Genomic DNA, 22314 nt, shown 5'->3' with positions numbered 1-22314 from the left:
CAACTACAAAATAGAGAACTCCACCCTCTGCCCAGAGCCAAGAACTATTTCCTCTTCCAAGCACCATGAGATAAAGGAACATCAAGACATCATAGATGAAAGTTGCTGTACTACTATTTACATGAATGTACAGAATCATAAAATGCTTTGGGTTCGAAGGGACCTTAAAAGCCCATCCAGTTCCAGCCCCCTGCCATGGACAGGGACACCTCCCACTGGATGAGGTGGCTCCAAGTCCCATCCAACCCGGCCCTGAACACCTCCAGGGATGGGGCAGCCACCACTTCTCTGGGCAACCTGGGCCACTAGTGCCTCACCACCCACACAGTTGAAAAGCTTAAAATTGTCCCCCCTCATCCTTTCCTTGCACTTCCTGATAAAGAGCTCCTCCCCAGCTTTCCTGTGGGTCCCCTTTCAGTACTGGAAGGTATATCATATGGCCTGCAGTCCTAATCAGGAATCCAGGTCATCACTAGGTGTACAAATATTAACCTGATGGATCTACTTGGTGATGTGCCAAAACGAGAAGGTGAAACCCTGCTATCATGTGATATTATGGATCTAGATCATCTGTGGTCACAGACCTGCCAGATAATGTGTAACTTTATGGAAGAAATTATGGAAGATGTAAACTTAAATGGTGTATACTTGAACCGCCCATTCTTACGTTGATGCAAGAAACTGAGACACCAATTAATGAAGAAAAGACAACACAAGAGCCACTAGTGATCCTTCACTTGGCATGTAACTAAACACTATCTTGTTAGCAAGACACTGACTGCCATATGCTTTTGCTGCATACTACATAATCCTCCAACAAAAACGCTCACATTTTCTAATAACAGCAAAACTCCCTGTGACAGAGAAAACTTCCCAAACTGGATAATAAATGAGATGCCCCTTCTGGTAAACGAGAGCGCTTTCTTTGCTTACTGGAAACCATTCTATGTTTTTACATTTACTCTCCTCTGAAACAGTAATCCTTATCTTAACACATTTTACAACTGAATAAGCCATAAACATTTTCATTTGATTGGATCAAGAAGTATTTTTTATCGCTCTGAAACATTTTCTTTAAATACTAACACAAACTTCTTATCTCTTAATGTAAATGTCTTAAAAATTTCTAGAAGAAAAGTGATTCCCACTTGAAAATGTGAAAATCCTTTTATCCTGAAAGCACATTTTATGAAAAAAAAACACCAAAAATTTGAGAAGTTTTTAGGCAGCTCTCCTGGTAAATATGATGATTTTATGGAAATCACAAAGCTGAGCAGGTGCCAGAGAGGAGCTGGAAGGTAACTACCTGAGTGACTCAACTCAGTTTCTGTAGTTGGCACAGTAATTCTAGTACCTGCCTCTCCTTCTACTCGCTGGCTTATTCCTTATCCACATTAAGGATGTGCCTCCTTCCTTCCCTCACAAATTCAAGTCTGTGAACTTGTCCAACCCTCAACCTGTGCTCCCCAAAACTGTATCTTCTCCTCAGCTTCTCCGGATAACATTCTACTCCATCAGCACACTGTGTTTTAACCTTTGACAGAGTGCAAGCTGGTTTTACCAGGGAAGAGATCATACTCAGATGTTTCCAGTCTTAAAGGAAAAGATCACATAGCTACAGGTAACCTAAAACATATGACCTCAATCTGACTTTCAGCCTTCAAGTTCTCTGTATACACGCTCTACCAAACCATTTAGGTTTCATTCCTATCACTTCTTTAATTTCTTAACAGGAACAGTGAGTGAGATAACATGATGCAAAGCACAATACAGAATCACAAAATAGTTTGGGTTGGAAGGGACCTTAAAGCCCATCCACTTCCAACACCCTGCCATGGGCAGGGACACCTTCCACTGCATCAGGTGGCTCAAAGCCCCATCCAACCTGGCCTTGAACACCTCCAGGGATGGGGAGCCACCACTTCTCTGGGCAGCCTTGGCCAGAGCCTCACTGCTCTCACAGGAAAACATTTCTTCCTAAGATTTCATCTCAATCTCCCCTTTTTCAGCTGAAAACTGCTCCTGCTCATTCTAACCCTGCACTCTCTGATCAAGAGCCCCTCCCCAGCTTTCCTGTAGGCAAAACTCTTAAATCCTTCCAACATCTCTGGAAAGCAGCTAAGAATAACTAGTTTTCAACACAGAGATGCAATGGAAAAACGTTCAAGACTTCATCACTAGTTTGGTTTGCTCACGTAGAAGCTGTGAATTTTTTGGCTATGGTTTTTCTTGCAAGCAGGGAATTAATTAATCTCCCTCCAGTTCTGTTTCTTATCAGCCAGGTCTACCCTTGCTAAGGGATGGGGAAAGAACACAGGATGTCTGAATTTCTCTTCACAGCACAAACCACAGCCTGTTCCCAATCTGAAAAGGTCCTGAAAAATACAGATGAAAAGTATGAATCGATACAAACTTAAAAGGGGGGAAGGGAAAGAAAGAAAAACGAAAAGAGCAGGCACAAGTAAATCCTGCAAAGGCACCCTGCTTTCTAGACAAAGGGCAGCTGTCAGCTGAATACCTTCAATGAAGAAACCAAATGATCTCTTTTGTGGAAAATGACAGTGGAGGATTAAAATGAAAAGTGGCCAAATAATTTACATGAGATGAGAATCCATATGATGGTAAAGAATGTAGATATCCTTGAAGCGGTTTCATTTCAATAACACTGAAGCCTAGAAAAATTGCAGATTCAGAGAAACCCTCTTTCTTTCAGGGATAATGTGCTTAGGACAATGATGGAGAGAGAATCTATCTCAGCCCCAGACTCTGTAATGGGAGTAAACGCATTCCCCCGTCTCTTTACCAAGGTGCCCCTATCAGAATTCCTGCAATAGCTGCCAATCTTTTTTTGCTCGGCTGTATGGCTTCTGTTATCCAGGCTGAGATATCAGATGCATTAAGCAATGCCTCAGTAGTGTTCATGATAATCCACAGTGGAAGTTTTGCTACTTCATATCAGCTTTGCAGCTGCCAGGGAAGTGTTTGAAGTGACCCAAGCTATGGAGCAGCGGAAGGACAGCCAGGTTTGGTGCTTTCTCATAGGCATGGACGTCAGACACAAACTGATAAAAACCTAGCACTGCTCAAAAGACCCTGGGTGGGGGAAAGGCTTAGTTTACAGCATGACGTAACATTTAAAGCTTCAAAGTGTGGAAGTGATTCAAAGTAGAGAGGCTCAGATGTGCTGCAGGGTAACAATTCACAGCAGGTCAGCTGCTACAGCAGAATAACACACACTCAAGGTGAGGCAGCTCAGGGATGTTTACACCAGGACAAGCTCCCTAAGAGTAGGCTAATTTACCTTGCAATTAACAGGAGGCAACAAACATAGAATCATTTAGGTTGGAAAAGACCTCTAAGATCATCCAGTCCTACTGTCAGCCCAACTCCACCGTGCCTACTAAACCATGTTCCGAAGCAACACAGCCACACTGTTTTTGAACCCCTCCAGGGATGGGGACTTCACCACCGCCCTGGGCAGCCTCTGCCAGGGCTTCACCACTCTTTCCGTGAAGGAATACTTCCTCATATCCAATCAAAACCTCCCCTGGTCCAACTTGAGACCATTTCCTCTTGTCCTATAGCTTGTCACTTGGAAGAAGAGACTAACACCCACCTCATTACAACCTCTTTTAAGGTAGTTGCAGAGAGCGATGAGGTCTTCCCCTCAGCCTCCTCTTCTCCAGGCTAAACAATCCTAGTTCCCTCAACCAGGAAGAGGCAGGCAGATACTTATTGAAGAACAGTGGACACGCTGTAAATTCATTCCCTCACTTAACTTTGTGTTTACATCTCTGGGTTCCCATTTCCATCAGTGCGGGAAGTGAAACCCCCAGCACCCTTGTGGTGCTCTAACTCCTCTACCACAGACTATCCCTCCCAAGACAGCCTGCAGTCCAGCTAAACACAATTTAAGCAGAGACTGAAAGGAATGGTCCTAGCCTCTCCTTCACTCCCCTTCTGCAAGAAGGTTTTCTGCCTGACTGCTCCTCTGGCCCAGCTTTCCACACAGGCCAAGAGCAGTAGATGTGCCCACCAAGGAAGGTGGGCAAGAGATGGCTGAAACACAACAGTTCCTTCAAAGGCAGCTTGCATACATCATCACAACTGATGCGAAAAGCAAACCTGAGCAATGGGCTCAGCGACTGGCCCAGGGGTGGATGGAAAAAGAGAATTGCCTATTTTTCCTAGTTCCTATCTGACCCCTGTGGATGTATAGAAGATCTTGCTGCAACCAGGGACTGAGCTCCCTGCCAAACCCTCCGGTGTATCAAAACACATGAGAGCGCAAGTTGCTCTGTTGTCTTCGATAAGACTGCCTGTAATTTCAGCTCCCTATCTAGTTTCCTGTCGAATGGTCCCTCTGCTTTCCACTGACAAGTTACATAAAACACTCGAATAGCGTTACCTACTTTCTCATTAGTATATTTATCAATGTAGTATCACCCAGCAGCAAGAGGTCATTGTTTCAGCCTTTGTGATTTTTAACAGAACTATTATTCCAGCTGTCAAACAAATGGAAATATTTCTGAAGGCAGACTGTCATTTGTGCCTGAGATCGTATCGCTCTGTGGCATGAGACAGACTGTCAGAGAAGTGACATTCAAAGCATAATCTCATCGGAAAGTGTAATGACTAGTTTATTTCCCAGTAAATACTGGCCAAGAATATCACTAATGTTATTTTCAGTGAGGTCAAAAGATGACACCATCCATTTTATCTACTGATATTTCTACAGATTCTATAATAACGGCATGCGTGTCAACTAAACCACACCCCCCACAATATATGGTAGTCGTTTCTACTCTAGACAGCAAAATTAAAGCTCAAAGATATCCTCTCTGCAGATAAACTCTGATGGAGCAGAGAATTACACTAAAGACACCATCTTCTCTTTCCCCTGGGACTGCAAAAGGTAACCACCAGTTTAAGTGCTACAGGAAACATCTGGTGAGCTACTGTGGCACCTGAGATCAGTTAGGGATGAGAACTGCAGCTCTCTGGATGGGACAAGATGAACTTGAGTCTAGACACTCCTGAAGCATCAGCTCAACTAGACCTTCCACCCAGGCAGAAGACCATTTTAAATAAATCCCCAAACCAGAAAAACACAATTGCTATAGCTCTCTACTGTTTTCCCTACAGCACTATCATTTAGCATCATCTCTCATAGGTTTAGGGATTTTAAGCATGAAGAAACCCCTGTAGGTCTCCAGCTTGACCTCTTCTACTGCACTGCCCAGAGTGTTCCTGGCAATTCTGGCCTTAAGCCCAGATCTTCTGTTCTACCTGCAGAGAAATCCAGTCTCAACATAAAAATTTGGGATTTTATCCAATGCAGAATCCACAATAACTTTAAACAAGCTTTGGAGCCAAACTGTAAAAAAATCCTCATTCTTTAAAAGCCATAGAATGGTTTTGATTGGAAGGGAACATGAAGCTCAGCCAGTTCCAATCCCCCTGCAAAGAGCAGGGACACCTATCGCTGGATTAGGTTGCTCAGAGCCCCATCAAACCTGGCCTTGAAGACCCCCAGGGATGGGGCAGCCACCACTTCCCTGGGCAGCCTGTGCCATTGCCTCACCACCCTCACAGGAAAAAAATTCTTCCTAATATCTAGTCTAAACTTCTCTTTCAGTTTAAAACCATTAACCCTTGTCCCATTGCTACATGTGTGGAAAAAAGTTTTTCCCCATCTTTCTTATCAGCCCCTTTCAAGTACTGAAAGGCCACAATGCCCTCTGCATCTCATTCCTAGCTTGAGCTTTCATCCCTGGGGTATTACCATACTCGTTGTCTAGGGAGAGAACAGGTTTTAAGTCTCTCCCAGTAAGAGATGTTCCATTCTTGTACTTCTTTTCATGGAAGTGCAATCAGCAGGACTAGATCACTTAAAGCACCAGATATACAAAAATTATAATTATTTGTCTCGTCAGTATGTGTTTGTGTATATATATTGCATAGTCATTTCAGTACACATTAAAAAACTTGTACAATAGAGCTGACTTTCTTTTCTGGTTTTACAAATCAGTGCCTAAACTGAGACAGTCATTTAACTGATGTTTCTTAGCAGGAATCTACTCTGCAATGTAGATTAAAATGCCAAAAATACACCTTGCGCCGGAGTGCGTGGAACTGTATGACCTTCAGAGCTACTACAACATCATCAAGTTTATAATTTTTTAAACACCATTTCCTCAGTATTTTGACAGCGGTTTCAAGCACCAACACAATCCTATCAGCTAGTAATATTATCCTAAAATTTGTTTAAGAACAGAATTAATTGATAACAGCTCGGAAAGACTCATACTTGCAGAAGATAATCTATGTCTCCTAATCTACAGCACCCTACTGTAGAGATAATTAACAATTAAAAAAAGAATAGTTAAGACATCGGAGGTGGCAATTTACTCTTCCTTGTAATTGGATTTGGTGATAAGAATATTTTTGTAATTACACAACACCTCTCTTCTGCACAGAAGGGTTTGGAGGTTTTAGTAATCTAAAACACATGTACTTTCGGCTTAAGGCACCTTGAAGACACTGACAGCAGACAAAGACTAAAATTTTATGCAGTCCTTAAGCTTAATGGTATTGCAGGCTCTCAAAACTAACAGAGTTAAACTACGTTGTTCAGAAAATAAAAGGGGGAAAAAAAGAGATGGAAAAGTTTTGACACCAGCAAGCTGCTAACGCACCAAGACATGATAAAGTGAGGATTGTTCTGTAATACTTCAACAGCTGGCTGGTGCAAGCATACAGCACCTTCAAAGCTCTTTCTAACAAGGCATCTAAGCATGAATAATAGCATATCTTGTTTGCCTTTACTTACTTGCAATATTTAAATTGAGACCTGCAGACTACAGGATATTTATGTGCAATAAATCATAGAATGGTTTGGGTTCGAAGGGACCTTAAAGCCTACCCAGTTCAAACCCTCTGCCATGGCAAGGGACACTTTCTACTGCATCAGGCCTCTCATAGCCTCATCCAACCTGGTCTTGAACACCTCCAGGAATGAGGCATCATCTGGACTTAACCAACTGATAAAAAAGATCTTTATGAAGACAAATGTAAAACAAACCCCTCATCTACATTCTTTAACTTTGTATAGGTATTTAAGTCACATCCTCTGCATTAGCTGTTTGTCACAAGGCAAGCAAAGGCAGGGTCAGGCCACGGATGAAACATCTCCAAGAAGGGATAAGACCCTGCAGGAATCAGCCCCAGCACTTCAGTAAGAGCAAACTCATTCATAAGGGCTGTTTTGCTCCTTGGTGATCCACCTTTCCAATGAGATGCACTGTAACGAACTGCAACATGTAACTAAGAACTAGGCTGAAAATTTAAAGTAATGCCTTGGAATATGGCTATCAGTGCTATTCCTCAAGAATCATCTCTAGAGAATCTTAAGAATGAAAACACTTACTGGTCTTCACACAAAGTCTGAACATGGCAACAAAATCCCCTGGTGACACAATCAAAAGCCACATCAAGACAGGGAATTGAAGTACCATGAAAAGTAATAGATAATCCTAAGATCAAGAGCTAAAAAGAAATTTAATGGTGCAGCATGTGAGGTCAGACGCTCTGCGAAGAGGAAAAACTTCTCATATACACAAAAAGAATCACAGAATGGTTTGGATTGGAAGGGACCTTAAAGCCCATCCAGCTCCAATGCCCTGCCATGGGCAAGGACACGTCCCACTGGATCAGGTTGCTCAAAAGCCCATCCAACCTGGCCTTGAACACCTCTAGGGATGAGGCAGCCACCACTTCTCTGGGCAACCTGAGCCAGGGCCTCACCACTCTCACAGCAAAACATCTCTTCCTAACATCTCATTTAAATCTCTCCTCTTTCAGCTTAAAACTGTTCTCCCTTGTCCTATACCTGCGCTCCCTGATCTGCCCCTCCCCAGCTTTGATGTAGGCCCCCTTTAAGAACTGGAAGTTTGCTATAGCAGATCATCAGCTGGAAAGATCAATTTTTGTTAAGTGACTATAAACAAAAGACTTCATATGACAGTACTACCAAGAAGGCAAAGCCTGGTAGAGCTGAGGATGCAGCTACTTCTGATCCAGAAAGAAAAGCATGAGCTTTCCCCTGGACTATGTATAATCCTGGTCTTCACATTCAACAAAGATGAATTTAAACCTGCACGTCTCAGAGCGCAGTCCCAGGATGACAGGGGAATGGAAAGCCTATGCTGCAAGAGATACAGCGTGTTTCACCTGAGCAAACCTCAAGGCTGAGCTCACAGAATCATAGAACCACAGAATGGTTTGGGTTGGAAGACACCTTAAAGCCCAACTCTCTCAGCTTTTCCTTGTACAGGAGGTGCTCCAGCTCTTGGAACAACTTCCTGCTCTCCTCTGAACTCACCTCAACAGATCCATGTCCTTCCTGTTCTGAGGGCTCCAGAACCAAAAGCGTAACTCCAGGCGAGGTCTTGCAAGAACACAGTAGAAGGGGAGAATCCCCTCCCTCTCCCTGCTGGTCTCACTTCCTTGGATGCAGCTAGGACACAGTTGGTTTTCTGGGCTGCGAGCACTTACCGCTAGCTCATGTGGAGCTCCTCATCCACCAGCACCCCAAATCTTTCTCCTCAGGGCTCCTCTCAATCCACTCTCTGCCCAGCCTGTATTTCGGCTTGGGACTGCCCTGACCCAGGAGCAGGACCTCGCACATGGCCTTGTTGAACTTTATGAAGTTCACACAGGCCCACCTCTCAAGGCAGAGATGATGACATAATTTACCATAAATACATGAAGACGCCCCACACTGCAGACAAGAGATGAAAACAAGGATTTGTTTTAGTTAAATGATAATATTGACCCAAGATGGATAGGCACAAACTGGTCATGATCTCGGGAACACATATTTCTAACTGCTGAAACAAGAAGAGCCTGCTGGGGAGCCAGCTCCCAAGGGGTTTTTATACTCATGGCTACATCTTCTTCTAAGACTGAGAATTTAACCAGTTTCCGAAAAGGATACAATGAAGGTCAAAAAAAAAGAGAAGCTGGACATGACCTGGAAGTTCCAGTCCCACGCTCTCGTGTGATTAAGATAATATCAAAGAGCATTTAGAAGCTGAACGACCGTCAGCCTATGTGCATAATAGGCAACAAATCAGATGACTTTTTCTACGTGTTTTGTACTTATGTACCAAATTTTCTCATTCTTTTTTTCTCTATAAGGAAATCATATTAAACAAGCTCTTTGGAATAGGTCCATGTCTTCTATTCTGTTGATGGAATTTGCCACAAACAGAATAGTACTCAAAACAGATTAAAACTTATGCACGTTCCAAAGGAAAACCAAACAAAAAAAGGTCAACTGTGCTATCCTAGACTACAAAAAAAAAAAAAAAAAAAGACCCTAGTATGCGGTAGAGACTTTTGTGGTTAAAGCCCACATGGCTCTCTGATAAAAACATTCTTTTTAGTCTGTTTAAAGCGTTTCAAAGGCTGACCAAGAGCCCATAAATACATCATACAACATCCTTACAAGTTTTACTTAGAAATTTTTCTCCCTCGCTTCTCCTTGTAATTACTCTGTTTATTACTTGTATAAAGACCTCACATCTGTTACTAGATGGCAGAGATTTTCCTCACTGAAGTAGGCTTGGACTCTGCTCAGAGCTGAGCTGCTGTGAGAGTTCACAGGAATACTCTGCATACTTTCGGAAACCAGAAATGGGCACTTGAGCTGGATGGTGCTCACGTATACTGCGTGCAGACAGTTGGCTGCATCAAAGCAAGAGGTGACAAGGTGCCAACCTGGTTACTAATTCCTTCTGAATGCTCTCCAGAAAAAGTTAATTTTGTAATTCACTTAGTGGGTTTATTCCATGGATACTATTACATACAGGTCAGGTAAATCCCTTTGTGAGCGATGAGTATCCATTTCAGCTGAACTTGGACATGGAATGACCCTCCTTGGTAGGACAGGGCCATCTAGTTCCTTCTCAGGACTTTAGGAAGGTTGAAAAACAGCCAAAGGGGGAATGGTCACAGCTGTATGGTCATGTGTGCTTGTCACTGTCCAGGGAGCCATTTGCTGCTGCCTTCTCTGCTCAGCTTCCCAGAAGTCTGTGACAAGGAGAGAGTAGACTCCCAGATGTTATCGGAAGCTCCTTCAGTACAGGCACAGAGACTGTGGAGTAAAACTGTTACACCTTGCACGAGAGAACCTCCAAAGGCACATCACCTTTAGATGGGCTGTAAACTGTACTGTATTCTAGAATCCTCAGGACCAGGAGGACATGGACCTGTTAAAGTGAGTCAAGAGGAGGCCATGAGGATGATCTGAGGGATGGAGCACCTCCTGTACAAGGACAGGCTGAGAGAGATGGGCTTGTTCAGCCTGGAGATGAGAAGGCTGTGGGGAGACCTTAGAGCAGCCTTCCACTTCTCAGAGAGGGCTATAGGAAAGCTGGGGAAGGGCTCTTGACCAGGGAGGGCAGGGACAGGATGAGGGGGAATGGCTTTAAACTGGGAGGGTGAAGATTTGGATTAGACATTAGGAAGAAATTCTTCACGATGAGGGTGGTGAGGCCCTGGAACAGGTTGCCCTGGGAAGTTGTGGCTGCCCTGGCTTCAAGGCCAGGTTGGATGAGGCATTGAGCAACCTGATCCAGTGGGAGGTCTTGGAACTGGATGGGGTTTAAGGCTCCTTCCTACCCAAACCATTCTGATACTACGATTCTATAATAGGATCAAGAAATTTTGTTCCAGGCAGTGGGTAGTCATTATTTCAGGCACTGGAACAGGCTGCCCAGGGAGGTGGTCGAGTCGCCTTCCCTGGAGGTGTTTAAGGAATGGGCTGATGAAGTGCTTAGGGACATGGTTTAAGGGAGTGTTAGGAATGGTTGGACTCGATGATCCAGTGGGTCCTTTCCAACCTGGTGATTCTATGATTATAAAACAGCTACACAAAATGCAGACTGAACGTGTCAAGGTCCAGTCCACACAGTTGCTGTGACTTGTCATGACTTTCCCTGCCTCCTGAAACCATGTTAACAGGTAAGAAAATAACGATGTAGCTAATTAACACCAGCTTGTTGTTATTATTCAGTTCTGCATTCTTTAAACAGAACAGTCATAAGAAGACCACCACCACAAAGGATTACAGAAAGTCTGTTGTTGTCACAGAAGCTCAGAGGGAGGTAACCCACAGCACTAGACTTACACTTCTACGCAGTCCATATAGCAAGCAGCATCTAGAGGTCTTGCACCATAGGAGATTCATATTAGACAGCAGGAAAAATTTCTTCCAAGGCAATGGCAGAGACTGCTCAGGGAGGGGTGGTGGAGTCCCCATCCCTCGAGGTGTTTAAAAGACGGGTAAATGAGGTGCTCAGGGATCTGGTTTAGTAGCAGACAGATATGGTTCGACTTGACAATCTCACAGGTCTTTTCCAACCAAACACTTCTATGATCCTATGAACATGACTGCAGAGAGCCCACAGCACCAAGCTCTACATATGAACAGAACACAAGCCCTTGGCTGAGAGAAGTGACCTAAAATGATTGTCATTAACAGCCACATTAAACAACATGCGGGAAAGTGAATTATTTATACTGGATACAACTAAAGCAGGTATTTTTGAAATTCATAGCAATTCCCTAAGCACTCCCACAACTGAACTTCATTTGCTATCTTTGCAAAAGCAGGATAATGCACACAGAAAAGAAAAACTTCAAATTCCTCACATCCATGACTGGTTCTGAAGTAGTTGTAAGTGTTAGGAAAAAGACACACATCATTGTGCACTACTCAACCTCTCAATCAATAAACAAAAGTGATCAGCACAACCCAGATGTTAGGCTGGAGGTCAGGGAACAACAGGAATCATATTCAGCTGCTTGTGTAAGCTGGAATATTCACCCTGGAAACATGGTAATCAGTTCCGCTCCTGTCCCTACTCACCTACCCAGAGTCACTAAAAATTGAATGTTGAAATAGAACGATCATGGGAAGGTAAACACAATGTTCTTATTCTTAGGCAAAAAGGACTTCCAACTTTTTAAACACATTTTAGCATATAAAGTGAAATGAGGTATAATTAGTTCTCCTGAAGAACCCTGAAGACCTCAGCAGAGTTTAGAAAGAATTACATATTTATGTGAATAATAAGCACGCCCACAGCTGCAACAGCAGGATTTAAAAAAAAACAGAGGGCAGGAAATGAGAGCTTCTGTCCACATGGCTGCTAGCCACGTGCGAACCAGTCTTGGACTGGGGTGGATAGGTATTACAGAAAGAACTACAAACACTACCATCATCAACCTTTTGAAAGGAGGTTGTGACGAGGTGGGTGTTGTTCTCCCAAGTAACAAGTGATAGGGCGAGAGGAAACAACCTCAAGTTGTGCCAGGTGAGGTTTAGGTTGGATTTCAGGAACAATTTCTTTACTTAAAGAGTGGTGAAGCACTAAAGAGGCTGCCCAGGGCAGTGGTGTTGTCACCAATCCTGGGGGGTTCCAAGAACGTGTAGATGTGGCTCTTTGTGACATGGTTTAGTAGGCACAGTGGTGCTGGTCTGATGGTTGGACTGGATGATCTTTGAGGTCTTTTCCAATTTTGAGGATTCTATGATCATCACTACCACCTGGGTTACTCCCAAGCCTTGAAGCTTCGGTCACATGCAGAGCTCCAAAGTGCTGGTATGATACCAGCACATACCACAAAACCAGCCCTTGACCCTAGTAGAAACTCAGGCTGAATGGAGGCTGCCTCTATACCTCCTCTCCCTATGCAAAACCCCAACGTGGCTTTTTACATTGGGAATGGTGACATGAAACCACCGCAAAGGCAAACAGGCAGTGGGATGTCACACACGTAAGCACTCAGGGGTACACTCTAAGGTCTGGGATCTGTGAACTTGGACACCCCTGAAGGAGCCAGAGGATGTTCTTATGAGCAAACAAAAGGTTGTGAGATAAATTTGGTCCTACAGATCCTCCCACACACTGGCGCTACTGGAGCGAGCAAAATGACATTAGCCTGTACAGTAAGAACAATGATGGCTGTTTGCATTTTCACTGAAAGTACGGGGCACTTAGATTTCCAGTCCTGTATGCATAACAACTGGTTTGATGCTATGAGAAGGCAATGTTATAACTCAGGAAGAGATTCTACTTCTCACCTTCACAAGCAGAGAGACAGAATACTGAAGTTTCTCAACTGGTCCTGGAGAAATGTGGGAGAGTTTCTAGACTAGAGAAAGACTCCTGTTCTTAGAATGTGGGTTTATTGCAGTAGAGTGAGGTGTTGCAGGTCAGACTGACAAAGCTTCTTGTGCTAATGTTGACTTCAGTTACTTTGACCTTGGCAGATACAAACATTCTATCTGAAGCCTGCTACAAGAAGCTGCCCCTCCCCCAGATCTCTTCTTTATTATTCAAAAAGAGAGAGACAGAGAACACAAAGATACAAAAAGCACCTGAGCTCCCTGAAAAAGGAAAACAACTCATTAGGTGCTGGATCCAAGAGACCAGAGTCAGGCACGCACTTTGGACACGCGTCCTAGCATTATATTTTACTGCATGTAAACTGCCAAACAACTGGGATTTCCTTACAGCTGATCAGAATAGGAAGCTTGTATATTATGCATGTCTAAGAGGAAACGTGGTTCGATCTAATGCAAAATAAGAAAGGTACTGTGCAGCAAGCAGAAAATGGCTGCTCTTGCATTTTATGAAGACATACAGCAATGACCCCGAGCCAAACCACTTGAACTTTCAGACAATAAAAAGATCTTGCCTGTGTCTAAATTGTAAAGTGAACTTCACTGAATGCATTTGCAGAAGTGCCTGCGCTTGCAGATCTCAAAGCATTTCACAAGCATAAAGAGCCAACAAAGACGCTCCAAAACCACTCCCTCCCTACATCTCAAAGGACTTAATGAAGTTCAACCTCCCACTGAAAGCTGCTGACAAATAAACACCTTAAGACAGAATAAAAAGAGCTAGAAAATAACGTAAAGAAAACACCTGATGTTTCCCTCTGCATTAAGATCAAGTACATCAGAACCACCCTGATGTACATCAGATTTTTGTTAATTAGCTCCTGCGAAATGTTCCCCAGTTTCTGTAGAGAACCAGCTTAGTGCTTAACTATTCCTAAAGTTAGAAAGTTTTTGCTAATGCCTAGCATCACACTTCACAGGCTCACAGAATGGCTTGGGTTGGAAGGGACCTTAAAGCCTCTCCAGTTCCAACCCACTCCAAGGGCAGGGACATCTCCCACTGAATCAGGTTGCTCAAAGCCCCATCCAATCTGGCCCTGAACTCCTCCAGGGACGGGGCATCTATGACTTCTCTTGACAACATGCTCCAATGCCTTACCCAGTAACCTAAGAGCTATAGGCTTTTATCATCAGGTTCATCCTTTTTTTGGTTTGGCTCAATCTCCCAAGCAGGAGTAAGTGTTTTACAGCCAAGAAAAGAGTGGCCAAAAGGTTCAACGACATCAATGAAGGACACAGAACTGTTGGAATGAGTGCAGAGGAGGGCCATGAAGATGATCAGAGGGTTGGAGCACTTCTGCTATGAGGACAGGCTAAGAGACTTGGGGTTGTTCAGCCTGGAGAAGAGAAGGCTCCAGGGAGGACTTAGAGTGCCCTGTCAGTACCTCAAGGGGGCTACAAGAAAGCTGGGGAGGGACTTTTTACAAAGGCATGTAGGGACAGAACAAGGGGAAATGGCTTTAAAATGGAGGGTGAAGATTTAGATTAGACATTAGGAAGAAATTCTTCACAATGAGGGTAGTGAGGCCCTGGCTCAGGTTTCCCAGGGAAGCTGTGGATGCCTCATCCCTGGAAGTGTTGAAGGCCAGGTTGGATGGGGCTTTGAGCAACTTGATCCAGTGGGAGGTGTCCCTGCCCATGGCAGGGGGTTGGAACTAGATGGGCTTTAAGGTCCTTTCCAACCCAAACCATTTCATGATTCCATGATCTGAGGGTCGCACAGCATAACTCTCAGCACTCCACCTCCCAGAACGCTGTGAAACAAACCCAAGAAAGATGAGCAGCATTCCCGAGGCAACCCATGGACATCATTACACTGATGAGAAACTGATGTTCTGTTTCTAACAACGTACAAGCCTAATGGAAGAGGCCAAAAGACATTACTTCCTGCTCTGTTGTCAGCCTGAAATGGGAGAAACGCAATGAATCCAAAACTTAAATCTCCTCCAAAGCTTTGCACAGGAAACTTAGATCCCCTATGGGGCTGGTATTAAGGTTCTGCTAGAAGACATAACTAAGAGTAATGGGATGAAATTAACTAAGAAAATTTCCTAACTGAATTTCAGGAGCTAATAGAGCTCTCATGCTCCCCGGGGAAGCTGTGGAAGCCCCAGCGTTTGGGAGAGCTGCAGTAATAGCGCTTTCACAATCGGAAGAATTTCTAATAACGCATGTCAGGACTGATATCGCTCAGGGCCAGAACCATGCACAGGGCTCGCTGGCCTAGCCCGACTCTGGCTCGCTGAGGTGGCTGCAGAACTTGCTGCTTTGAGAAGGTTGGATGATGTGAGATCAGTGTAAATGTGCAGCTGATAGAAATGCAACAGGGACTGGTTTGGGCACAGAGATGACTTTCCCCAACCTGCATCCACTTTAAAAGGGGAACAAGAATATAACCTGGTCAAATCAGCCCAGTTTACCAGGGTAACATGCCACTGCTCCCTGGGAAAAATCAAAGCACACCTCTTCCATTATAGAATCATAGAATGGTTTGAGTTGGAAGGAGCCTTGAAGATCAGCCAGTTCTACTCCCTCTGTCATAGGCAGGGACAACTTCCACTGGATCAGGTTGATCAAAGCCCCATCCAACCTGGCCCTCAAAACTTCCAGGCATGGGGCATCCACCACTTCTCTGGGCAACTTGGAACAGGGCCTCACCACCCTCACAGGAAAATATTTCTTCCTAAGACCGCATCTCAATCTCCCCTCTTGCAGCTTAAAACCATTCCTCTTTGTCCAGCACAACTGTCAGCATGACCATGCTTTTAAACTAAACCAGGAACTCATCCAACTCAAGCCAAATGAGAAAACCAAGCAGATAAAAAAAAAAAAACAACATGAAAAATGCGTTCATCTTTTAGTTAAACCTCCCCTTCACTGTGCTCAATGTTGTGCACTCCTGTCACTTGCCCTGGGCCAGCTCTGACACACCCTCAATGCATGGAGAGCTGAACCGATTCAATGAAAATGGAGGGGGAAATAAAGAGGGTTTCTTTTTTGTGAAGCAAGCTGAACTGGCTGGTATTTCAAACAGATGAGAAACATATCTGGCACAATTCAGGGTGGCGGAAGAAGGGAAACGGAGGAGGAGGAATTGAGAAGAGTGATGAGACAGGATAACACCTTAAGACGAGATGGTGACAAACTGTTAATTCAGCTCTGCTGTATCATGAAACTATACCCTCAGTAACTTGAGAAATCTAAACCCATTTTCATATGAATACAGTTGCTTTGGATCACAAAGTGAAACACCTGACTCTGTTCTCCCATCTATGAAACGGGGGTAACAGGTATCTATAACTATCAAGGCCAGGTTGGATGGAGCCTTGAGCTGCCTGATCCAGTGGCAAGTGTCCCTGCCCATGGCAGAGGGGTCGGAACTGGAGGGGCTTTACAGTCCCTTCCAACCCAAACCGCTCTATGGTTCTATGATTTCATCTAGTCTTATTAATCTAAACACATCATTACAAATGCATGCTTCAAGAGCACAGACAAGCGTTAAAAATAAAAACACACCCACAAAATCAAACCAAATAACCCTCAACCAGAAAGCAAAGTCCCTTCTCCCAGGACAAACTGAAATACTTCCAATTGATGAATTATTTGTTTTATTTAAAGCAGAATTTACAGATATTTTAATTTAATCTTTGGATAAAGCATATACTTAAAAAACAACACTCAATTCCCCCCCGATCTTTAATGGCACTCAACAAAAGTGCCTTAAAATGAGTATAAGTCATTGATTCTGCTGTCAGTCCTAGACACTTTTTTTTGCCTGAAAAAGAAGATAAACCTCAACTCCAAGTTACGATTAGAGGAGAAGCAGAAATCACTAAAAGAAAAAGATAGACAAGACAACACAGCTTCATTAATAAAGAGAAAACCCTAAGGGAATTTTCAGTTTCACAGTCATAATGAGAGGGGTTGAAAAGACAATGTAAAAGCAAAGAAAAGAGAAAAAAAAATATCTTTGGGACAAGACGTAAGGAAGAAGAACAGGAAATTGAACCATAAACAGACTTTCAAGTTTAACCTCAGGTTTTCAGAGAAAGGACTTAGCTCTGTTCCCACAGGAGTGTAAAGCCACACAGCAGCATCACTGCACACAAAACTCAGCATATTTCATGAGCAGGAGGCTCAAGAAGAGAACAGGTCAAGGTTGGTATCGCTAGCACAGCAGTGAGAGGGAGCTGGCACTGCAGTTGTCTGAACCACACCTAGTCTGCAGTTAAATATAGATCTTTACTTTCTGGAACTATTGCTCCTCTTAACCTTCAGAGCATAAATATTCGGAGAGATAGTTAAAAAAATAGAAAGGAGAGAAGGAGACCTGAAGCTACTGCCCGAAATCTAAGCCTAGTGACTAATAAACTACCCTGGGAGGATTTCCAAAAATGCAGTAAAGCTTAGAGAATTGAATTACTGAAACCGCAAGCAGCATTCTGGAAACCCACTATAAACCAATTAGTTTCTTTAATACACATACCTTGTATACAGGCATTTATGTACATTAGACACTGAAGCTGATGTGCTGGCCCTAAATCTATTCTAAATTACATCAAGTTGGCATCAATATAATAATTAATTGCACTGGAATTTTTGTTTATTTAAATCTTTTTAAAATGAGAAACTGGTCCTTTAACTCTCACTCCTATCATTCGTTAGAATCATAGGTCATAGAATTGTTAAGGTTGGAAAAGACCTCCAAGACTATCCAGTCTAACTGTCAGATCACCACCACCGTGACTGCTAAACCATGTCCTGAAGCGCCACATCTACACAGTTTTTTAACCCCTCCAGGGACAGCTACTTTGATCCTCATCCAAAAAGTGTTTATACAGCTTTGCAGCAACACTTCAGAAGTTTATAGGAAGAAGTAGCTCTGCATTACCTACACAAGCTTCCATTAACATCTGGATTCCACCCTCTTATCTCCAGGCACTGAACTAATCACCAAAGTTAGGTCTAACTGCAGAAGGATTCTCTTTTACAGCCAGAGAGAAAGGTGCATATAGTGCTCATATGAGTTGCATTAGTGAGACGGAATTGCCTTCTGAATCTTTGTTTCTCATTGCTCAAATGTTTGAAGGCCAGATGGTCAAGCACTTTACTGGGGTTCCCAAATCAGAAGCTCAAACCCAGGTGCCTAAATCCCTGCATGCACCAAGAGCACATCAAGATGCTGCAGGACATATAAACACAGTGCAGTGCAACTTGCATCTAATTTAGGAAAATACTCTATTAAACTGAGTAAGATGTCCTCACTCCCAGTCAAAACTTAATCCTTCAGCAGAAAATACAAATTACCAGATAAATGGCACCAGACTACATGCAATGCCAAATACCGTTTTAGTCAAGCAAATGCTTATTCCTGACCCTATGGCATGAAGTGAACATGTTCTGCTTGGACCAGAGTCTGGTTCTCTTCATTGTGGCTACTGTTATGAGTCATATTACAGACAACTTGGAAGACTCTGGTGACTTGTAAGTGAAATTAGTTAGTTTCCTCCTAGGGCTCCCAAGAGAGCATTTTCCTCCCACTCTTTCAAAACTTGTCACATAAAATATCTCCTTACAGCTCAACCAGGCCTCTTAAAGTCTAACAGCAAAACAACCACATCCCTCACTTGCTTTATGGTGTTTTTTAACTATGTGTTTTAACTATGGCTTGAGTTGACTGGTCTTGCCTCATGTAAAACTGAGCCGTCTTTCCAGTACCCACACATAAGGATGCAAAATTCAGTGCTTGCAGTGACCCAGCAAGAGCTTTGCAAATCAGTAATAAAGCCAGGATTAAGGCAATGTGACACAAGTCCCCATTTATTGGCAGAACAAGAAGAAAACCCCAGCAACGAAGACCTACAGAGCACAAGACACAGCACATGAAATCAAGAACCTTAAAGACCTTAAAGCCCACCCAATTCCAAACCCCCGCCATGGGCAGGGACACCTCCACTGAATCAGGTTGCTCAATGTCTCATCCATCCTGGACTTGAACACCTCCAGGGATGGGGCAGCCAACACTTCCCTGGGAAACCTGGGCCAGGGCCTCACCACCTTCACACGAAAACATTTCTGCCTCAGATCTCATCTCAACTGCCCCTCTTTCAGTTTAAAACTTTTCCCCCCCTCATCCTATCCCTGCACTTCCTCAACGAGAGCCCCTCCCCAGCACTCCTTGGGGCCTCCTTGAAGTACTGGAAGGCTGCTTGAAGGTCTCCCCACAGCCTTCTCTTCTCCAGGTTGAACAACCCCAACTCTCTCAGCCTGTCCTCGGATGGCAGGTGCTCCAACCTTCAGATCATCTTCACGGCCTCCTCTGGACTTGCTCTAACAGATCCATATCCGTCTTATATATTTGCATACACAAGTGGATGATTTCCAGTGTCAACACAGACTTGCTTCTTCCCATATACAAACCCAGATCTGACAGCTTTCCAAGAGACACGTATGAAACCATTACAGCAGGTTGTCTGACTTAGTGTGTCACAACAGAGACCGGCTTTAGGGAGATGTGAAGGAGGAAATGGTAGCTTGCTTGCTTAGCCTTCTCCTACCGCTCTGTGTATCCACTGTACCTAGCACAAAGGAGTCTAAAGCAGTAACAGGTTTCAAACAGCAAATAATAGCAGTTACTGCACTTTAGGCCAGACAGAAACCAAGGAGGGAAACACTCGTGCCCTAAAAGCTCTAACTACTTCAGAGTAACAAAATATTTCACACAGAGAGGACTAATACCAAGATGTTCCTGTCCTTAAAGTACACAGAGCTGTAATGTTTTTGTCATCCTACAAATCCTGGAGGTGTTGAAGGCCAGGCTGGATGAAGTTTTAAGTAATCTGATCCAGAGGAAGGTGTCCCTGCACATAACAGGGGGCTGGACCTGGATGGGCTTTAAGGTTCCTTCCAACACAAATCACTCTTTGATTCTATGTTACAGCAATCAGGACAGACATACAAGCATTTTAAAGTGCTAAAGATCCTGTACTGCATCTCATACTGCCTGCATGGAGTGGGACACCAGAAAAACCCAGTCCCCTGTGCTATCAGACTTTAGGATTTGCATTAGCTGGGTCTAGCAAAGCAGAACAGACTTCATGCATTTACACTATTTCCTTTGGGGAAAACCCTCAGCCAAAGCTGAAAACATCAGTGCAGTTGCCAGGACTGAACATAGAAACAGTTACTAGTCTCAGCCCTGCAAAGCCCCTGTGATGGACTGTGGCCATACAGAGTTATGTCCATCTTGTGTGTAAAACGGCTTGGGTCTCCAAGGGAGGTTGGTATTTTGATCTTGTGTGTAAAACGGCTTGGGTCTCCAAGGGAGGTTGGTATTTTGATCTTAGCTTAGGCAAAAGGAGACACTCTCCTGCTCCTAAACAGTCCCAAAGGCCCTTGTGCAAGCAAGAGGAAAGAGAAGCTTTACAGGAATGGCAAAACCACATCCTAAAAACCTGCTGGCCAAGGCCTCAATGGAGTTCAAAACAGAGAGGAATACAGCACACGGAATCATCCAGTGCTTTCATGGAAAGGAAGGTTGTCATGCTCTTGGAGGGAAGAGAGAGAACTCCTCCCAGCCATTTAGCCCTTAACAGCAATGAGCATTCATTCTGAAACTGCATTTGAGTTCGCTTGCCCTTTGCTATTACACAATATTGCCCACAAAAGAGACATTACTGAGGGAAAGGTAAAGCACACAGGCAGCCAGGAGAGCAGGCTCAGACAGCGCTTCGTCTCTGCTGGATGAATTGCTGGGAGCTCTAATGATCACCTGTCACTCTGCATATGTATTTGAAAGATGCACTTCACTCTGTACTGTTCCCAGCTCATGAGTTGTAAAAGCCTTTTTGGACAAGGAATCTACTGCTTGTTAGGCAAAGTTCTGCATCATGAACAATTATAGTGCTGCCGAAATGCCAGTATCAACTATAAAATAAGACAATACAAATGAGTAAATTCATCAGTAAATTGGGAAAGTAGAAATGTAGAAAGTAAAGAACATGTAGACCTCCACCAAGACAAAGCCTCCATTAGGCTAGATGGAAAGGTTTCTGCAAAAGCAACAGAACAGCTGAATACCAAGACTCTCAGAATGCGCTAAGGACAGGATGTCTCAGGGGCTACAAATATAGAGATACTGTCCAAGTTCTTGAACAACAAAAGGGGTAAAATAGCTCCTCCTACTCCATCACTGAGAATCAAATTATTATGCTGTTATTAACTTGCATGAAGCTAAAGCACATCCATGAAAATGAAGCTGGTGTTCACAAGGGCAGGAAAAAGGATACTTGTATTAGTTTTAAAATGCCCATCTCCATAACCCCCAAATGACATACCTTTCCATAACAGCCAGGCATTCCTTTCTCCACGTGAACCGACTGCCTCGCCGTAGTCTGAAGGTCCCCGAGGTAGCTGTGACTGGGGGAGGCGTCTGTCTCCATTCTGGCTCTTCTACTGGGATAGGAGCGGGTCTCATACTTAATGTAGCCCCTACAAATAATAAATACTGTGTTTCCTAGTGGATTAAAAATTAATTTTCTCACTCCTGCTCATGGAAAAAAAAAAAAAAGACAAGACAGATGATGAAACCATTCAAACTAAAAAAGGAAAGCATTATCAAACAAAGACACTTTAAAGATACACAAAGCCAGCTAGAATTCCTATCCCCAACCTCTGGGCCAGAGAGGCATCAGGTGGCCATAAAAATCTAAGGGAGACATAATAGAGCTGACAGACACTTCAGAAAAGCTATCCTGTCTTCATCAAGAGGAAAAGGGTTGTAAGGAAAGGGTGAGCCGTGCCCCAGATGCCATTTATTTAGGTGGTGCTGCCACCTCTTTGGCCACAAAGTAGGAAATAACAGGTTTCTATTTAATTGTACAACAGTCTCAGGAAGCAAAATGTAAAGTTATACCAAAGGTATTTCAATGTGTCCAAAGAGGTGAGTAAACACTCCACTGATAGAAACCCACCCTGTGAACTGTGCAAACTCTGGCTCCTGAGTGCCAGGCTGCCTGAAAAAAGTCATTGAAAGCAGATTAATATCACACCTTTCCTCT

The 22314-nt window shown here is 43.7% G+C and overlaps 1 protein-coding gene across 20 annotated transcripts in view; it reads right to left on the bottom strand.

The window, feature by feature from the left end:
- HMBOX1 (homeobox containing 1) overlaps positions 1 to 22314 on the bottom strand; it is a 145289-nt gene that overhangs the window by 28815 nt on the left and 94160 nt on the right. For all 20 annotated transcript variants that reach the window (XR_008449056.1, XR_008449057.1, XM_054061911.1 and 17 more), the window contains one exon: positions 21592 to 21745. Coding sequence is in view for 18 of the 20 variants with exons in the window: in XM_054061911.1 (XP_053917886.1) it covers positions 21592 to 21745 (154 nt within the window). In the remaining 2 variants the exon portion in view is untranslated. The remainder of the gene's footprint in view (positions 1 to 21591; positions 21746 to 22314) is intronic.

The sequence above is a fragment of the Cuculus canorus genome, chromosome 3 (genome assembly GCF_017976375.1).
Source record: "Cuculus canorus isolate bCucCan1 chromosome 3, bCucCan1.pri, whole genome shotgun sequence".
Taxonomy (NCBI): domain Eukaryota; kingdom Metazoa; phylum Chordata; class Aves; order Cuculiformes; family Cuculidae; genus Cuculus; species Cuculus canorus.
Note: the sequence above shows the minus strand (reverse complement) of the source record. Positions and strands in the feature narration are given on the sequence as shown.